Source organism: Colobus angolensis, unplaced genomic scaffold, assembly GCF_000951035.1.
Source record: "Colobus angolensis palliatus isolate OR3802 unplaced genomic scaffold, Cang.pa_1.0 Scaffold10, whole genome shotgun sequence".
NCBI lineage: Eukaryota > Metazoa > Chordata > Mammalia > Primates > Cercopithecidae > Colobus > Colobus angolensis.
The window spans coordinates 4,675,959-4,681,992 of record NW_012110919.1 but is presented as its reverse complement, the minus strand read 5'-3'; the positions used below and the strand labels follow the sequence as shown (position 1 = coordinate 4,681,992).

The window sequence follows — 6,034 nt, the reverse complement described above, 5'->3', positions numbered from 1 at the left end:
ACTTTGCTCATTTTGTTCTTGGGAAAATTAGATAATACAAGTGCTGAGTAAGAACCTTGTTCACAATAAACTCAGTCAATAAATGATGTCAGTCATTGTAAAAAAAATAATAAATAAAATAATTGCCTCCTGATGTTTATCAACTTACTTGCAATACAGAAGATTAAAATATAAGGCAATAGGTTTCATGGCACACTCCAGAGATGTTTGTGCTGTCCTCCAGCCTTCTCATAATTAGTCACTTGCAAGCAGTAACTCAGAACTTTTTCCAATTTCACGGGTACTCATGCCCCACAACTGCCTCCCCGCTCCCAGTAACTGAGAAATAGTGTTCGAAACAGTGACAATAGAAATGCAAAAGACCTTTAAAGAAATTCCACAAAGCCCCTTGGCACTGATCACATAGAAGTTGTGCCAGAAAAATCAAACATCCAACACTAAACAGATGTTGTCAGTGGGAGAAAAAGGGTGAATGAAGCAGATTCTGAGCATCCTAATGAAACGGCTATGGCCCCATCATATATCCGACCCTAAATGTCTAGCTTTTCTTGAAGTTTTACGCCACAAATAAACTCTTCCTAAGGTACACCTAGCAATCTTTTGTATTTGGCTCTGCTGTTTGGATATACATAGTATGTTTCCTGCCAGGCACAAAACCATTTTCAACTTCTTCATGAAAATAAGGTAAGATATGCAGTAAGCAGGTTTTATTATAATTTATAACTGAATTTTCTCATTCACACAGGGTCCACCTTTATGGTGACACACCACAGTATTGTAGCTATGCAGGAAAATTTTAAAGGCCATAAAATGAATAATGTCTGGACTCTAGAAAAGATGGTACATTTATAACAGGTATGCAGACTAACATAACAAAAAATAAGTGGCCATAAAACTTTGTATTTTTCTTTAGTATTATGCCTACTCAACTTGTAAAAGACTGGCCATGTCATAATGTTTGTAGCTTCTAAACCATGTTTTTGGAAACACAGAGGACATCAGTGTTATGCCTATTCAAACTGTAAAAGACCAGGCCTCTTGGCAATTCCTGTAGTTTCTAAACCATGCTTTCTAAATTGCAAAGGGGGCAGGTACAGCCCATAACTTTACAGAAGGGCAAGTAATGTTCTACCTCTTGTTGAATATTTGGCTTATTTCACTTGACATAAGTTTTTATGGCAATCCTCTATTACCATGAAAGTGTACGTTCTCTAGTACTCAATAAGTGCAACTTGTAGAAATCAGGTTTTTTTTATTTAATACATTCTAATCAAATAGTAACAGTAGTAAATAAACACTTTGAAAAACAGGCAGGTATCCCCCTGTATCTGGAAGAAAATTAAGTCAAAGTATTCTACACAGTAGAAGGGAGACAACGGTTTATGTCCATGGTTAGACAATTCAAGGACAACTTGGACATTTCTAAAGCCATTTCCAAAAAATCAATGGCAACAGGTTGGGACACAGCTATTTTAAAGGGTAAAATGCCTATACCTACATTGGTTTTTATTAACAGGGATTGAGTTGCACCTGTATAGCATGACATTCTTGTCTTTAGCCTTAAAGGAAAAGAGAAAGTCTTTTCCATTTGCACCAGTTTGAAATATTTCTGAAATAAGGCTCCCTTAAAATGGATTACTACAGTACTCATTCACATGAGAGTTCATACATGTAGTAAAAAGACAAATACAGGACTTCATGGTCACTTTTTTTTGGTTGATTTGGTTAATTGCATAAAATGGGAAACTCACACACATAATCTGTTTAATAAAACTCCTAGGTACATCAGAATGCAAAATATAAAATGCCCAAAAGAGACTCTGATCAGCAGGCATATCAAATTGCAGTGAGGCCTGTGTCAGCTTGGTTCTTCCCACTTCTTCAGTATTCCTGAGGAGTTCTTTCTCTCCTACTGGAGCCTGGACCTTTGATATAATGGAAAGGAACCTAAGAAGGCAAGCCATTCTGATAAAATGTGCCTTCAGCCTTTACATGCGACATTTTATTTTTAATCTAAAAGGATCAACTGGTCTTGGTCAGCCTTAAGAAGGGAAGCATCACTCAGGTAAAAGTATGTGGAGGAACTTTAAACACCTAGCTACCTCTTCAAGCATTTAAATTAGATTAGCTTCAGCTGTTCTTAGAAAGTATTCCATATAGTTATCCAGAGCACTCAAGTTTTGGTTCTCTTTTACATAGCTGCATTCGGAGATACTCTATATGAGACATGTTTAAAAAAAGAGAAACATTTATACCTGGAATTTATATTCTTCCAAGTAATCTTTTAGTCTTGTTGGTAAAGGCAGTCCCCAGATGGCACCTGTACATTTGTTAATGGTGAGCCTACAGAGATGCTGCAGAGATGGTGCTGACGTGTAGAGCGGGTTGGTCAGATAAAGGTGAACGGTGCCGTTCCGGGGGGCCTCTGGCCCTGTCCGCTTATCCTTGCACATCTGAACATAGTAGTCGATCAGATGAACCACACTGTCAAATTGTTTAAGCTTGGATTTGACACATATGACAGAGTCCAATCTGAATTTTCCGTCTTGGTATTCGATTCGAAGATTAGTTGGTCCAGCTGACGTTTTAACAGATATTGTTAGTAGGTAGTCTGAATGCGAGCTATCTCTAATCAAGAAAGTTCCTTCTGGTGCCTCTTTTAATTTCTCTTTGGCTTCATTAACAGTCATACTTCCCCAGTACCATCCTGGGGTTTTTGTTCAAAAAGAAAAAGAAAAGAGGGTAAAACAGTTATTATAAGAATTTTTAGAACAGAGCAAGTAATTGGCAATAATTTTTTTAGCTCTAAAAAAAAAGGTGGTGTGTGAGTGAAAGTTTACCAGGGGCCACCACAAATACTTTCAGTAGGAATTTAATACAAATTTGGGTACATTTGATGAACACGGTGAGCCAGTTTTCTTTCTTTTTTAAAAAATTAACTTTCTGAAGCTCTTCTTAAGATTTTCTTCAAATGAACCAAAAGAACATTTGCAGCATGACACACTGGCTGATGAAGCATGACACTTTGAATATTATTTAAGGAAAATAAAGATTTAAGTAAATTAGAAAAAAATCAGAAGTTAGAAAGAAAAGCCATGCCCTTTAAAAAGTGGAAAACCCTACTCCTGTAACTGAACTACAGTAAAAACAGAAGCAACTTTTTTGGATGGTTGGTGTCCCCTCAACCACAAAAAAAAAAAAAAAAAAAAAAAAAAGGCTGCAAAGCCTGCTACGAACAGCCTGCTACGTAGAAAGCACTGCTATGTACTTGTTGTAAAAGCACAGCTCTAGTACAATAGCTTCTGTTCGCTGCTTTATGACTACCTTACCAGTCACTAAGAAATGGGAAGTCCCCAGTGCTAATTACTATTTCAGGTTTACAATCTTCCCTAAACTCTTTTGAACTTTGCCCTAATCCAAATCCAATCACAACCATCGGCCTCCCCTGCATTCTCCATTTCATCTGCCTGCACATCTCCCCGGCCCACCCTGCTTTCTAAGGAGGCTCAAAGACCGTCCATATTTAAGAAGTCTGAACATTTGTGCTCCCCCCAACCCCACAATTACTAGGATACTTGCAATCTGCCGGTGCCTCCCCTGGAGGGAAAGCCCATGGCCCACAGTAAAGACCGGAATCGCAAGTGAGAGAACTTTTCCCTCTCCCTCCCCTTGTTGCTACCAAAATTTTAACTGTGCCACAACTGTAAGCTTTTAGGATACGGATTTGGAAAGCCAGAATTATTTGTCAGATACTTTACTTTTTTTTTTTTCCTTTTTCAGATGCCTAGAGATAGCGTGCCGCGCAAATTGCCTGACTGTACTTGAAAGCGTCAGTCTCCTGGGCTCGCCGACCCTGGAAGCCGCGCTCGGCGGGGGGCTTCGCAGCCTACTCTCGACGCCCGGGCAGCCGCCCTCGCGGCAGTGTCAGTCCCTGAACTTGGCTGCCAGGATCCTGGGCTGCAGCCGCAGCTCCGCCCGGGAGCCAGATGCTGCTGGGCCTGCGGGGCCCGCGGCACCCACTTGCTGACTGCATCCCGCGCAAAGGGAGGCGCCCGACGCTTTCCCCGGTCGGGGTTCGAGCCGGAGCGCCCAACCCTGAGCAGCTGCGGAAAACAGTAAAGCTTCCAGCGTGCTAAGAAGCTACTTCCAAGAAGCCCTTCCCGCGCTCTGCCAGGCCTAAGCTTCTGGAGAACCACTTTCCTTACGCATTCCCAAGGACCCAGGACCCTGCGAGCGTGCTCTCCGCGGTCCCTTGGAAGCAAGAGACGTATTTCCATCTTATTCTTTGCTTCCCACCTCAGCCCCTCTTCCCAGCTGCGTCTTTGGGGAGGCGCCCCCTCCCGCACGCGTCGCGGCCGGTCGGCTCCGTACCTGTCTGACCCAGCTCCCGCAGGGCCTTCGCCAGACGCGCCGCCTCCGGGGATGGCTCCTCCGCCGACCCCGCGGTTCCCCACTGGCTCCGCGTCCCTTCTCCGCCATTCCCGGAGGGCTCGAGGCACCGCAGGGTCATGGGAGAAGGGTCACCGCGGCAAAGACAGGTGGCCGCCCGAGCTGGGGTCAGAGAAGGGATCGTGTCCTTCCTTGAAGTCAGTGCGAATCCCAAAACGATTCCCTGCGGGGTGTCCGAAATGGTGGCAGAGAGGGAAGGGATGGGGCTTTTTCTCCCCACGTCCTGGAGGACGGATGACAAAGTCCCTCGCAGACGCGGTCACCCACTGATCGCCTACAAAGAGAAAGCGGGAGGTTGGGTCAGTCCAAACTGGACCCCTGCGGCTGGGGTGGGGGTGGGGAAATGGACGTGGAAAATCCCAGGGACTCCTCCGCCTCTACGTTCCTGCACCGTTTAACCCCAAGCTTCCAGTTAGCGCCCTGGCCCAGCTCTAAAGAAAGAATAAAGAGCGCAGAGATCCAAGACACAAAGTTGGCTGAAGAGGTGGGGGGCGGAGGTCAGGATGAGGGTGAACAGGGTGTCTTCCCCGCCCAGGGCCACTAGCTGAAATCAAAGACTGGCGACCTCGGAAGAGCAAATAGTCACCTGCAGATCCAGTGGGAATAGGCCCTTGTCAAGGACAAGTAGAAAAAATTAAAAAGGAAAGAACAGGAGAGATTCCCCAAATTGGCATTCGGGTCTCACACCTGGGGCAGCCCGAGGGCCCCCAGGAGGAAGCACCCACACAAACTTGGTTCTCCACCCTAAAGCGCTGCGGGGCCCGGAGGCACCAACCCGGGGTGCGGAGGTGCGGGAGCTGCCGCATACCCGCCCGGGAGGTTCCTCGCTCCCCTCCCCCCCGCTTCCCCCCGGTGCCCGCTCTGGAGGGGTTGGGGGGGCCGCGGCCGTCGCTCCCGGACCAGGATAGGATGGCTGCGGTAGCTCTCGCCGCCGCGGGCGCTGTCGAGGAATCGGCCCCAGCGCGCAGCCCTCGCGGGGCTCCGAGCCGAGGCCGGGGCCGAGCGGGCGGTCGCGAGCGCTGCGGGAAGTGCAAACCTCCAACGCCGCGCTCTTACCTCGACCTCGGCTGCCGCCGCCTCCGCACCAGGCAGCCTCCTCAGCGGACATGGGGCGGGGTGGGGGGGGAGCGGGAGGGGCCCAGGAGAGGAGGGGCATCTACCCTTGTTTCCCCCGTTAACGTTTAATTTGGGAACGAGATGCCCGGGGATGCGACCAGCCCAGCGCTCGGAGGCGGCGGCCGGAGTTCCGTGCGCAGAGGGCACACAAAAGCCTCGAGGATCATTGCCTCGACCCCCTCCCCCACCGCGCGGCGACGCCCCCTCCGGGCTGGGACACCCCACCCTCGGACTGCTGCCGGGTTTCCCTCCGGCTGCGACCCTGGAGGTGGGGAAGGAGAGAGGGAGGGAGGAAGGAGCGAGGGCAGGAGGCAGGCCGGTGGGGAGGAGCGGGAGATCAGGTTATTAGGAGGATTATTAATTTGAATGGCAGTTTAGGTTAAATAAAAAAAAGAAACTCCAGACACTTCCCGACGGCGAGAAGGGGCCGGAGAAAGCAGGCAGCAACGCCAGGCCGCGGGGCAGAGCC

General features: G+C 48.0%; 1 protein-coding gene across 5 annotated transcripts in view; it reads right to left on the bottom strand.

The window, feature by feature from the left end:
- Positions 1–1,234: 1,234 nt before the first annotated feature.
- The window catches only part of SOCS2 (suppressor of cytokine signaling 2), a 6,452-nt gene continuing 1,652 nt past the window's right edge, over positions 1,235–6,034 (bottom strand). For 2 of the 5 annotated variants that reach the window (XM_011933876.1, XM_011933900.1), the window contains exons 2-3: positions 4,372–4,723; positions 1,235–2,707 (exon numbers count right to left, since the gene is read on the bottom strand). In XM_011933876.1, the coding sequence (XP_011789266.1) occupies positions 2,250–2,707; positions 4,372–4,510 (597 nt within the window). In that variant the 5' untranslated portion in view covers positions 4,511–4,723 and the 3' untranslated portion in view covers positions 1,235–2,249. Of the gene's footprint in view, positions 2,708–4,371; positions 6,028–6,034 lie in introns of those variants that run through there. The other 3 variants (XM_011933892.1, XM_011933882.1, XM_011933866.1) reach the window with 3 other exon arrangements.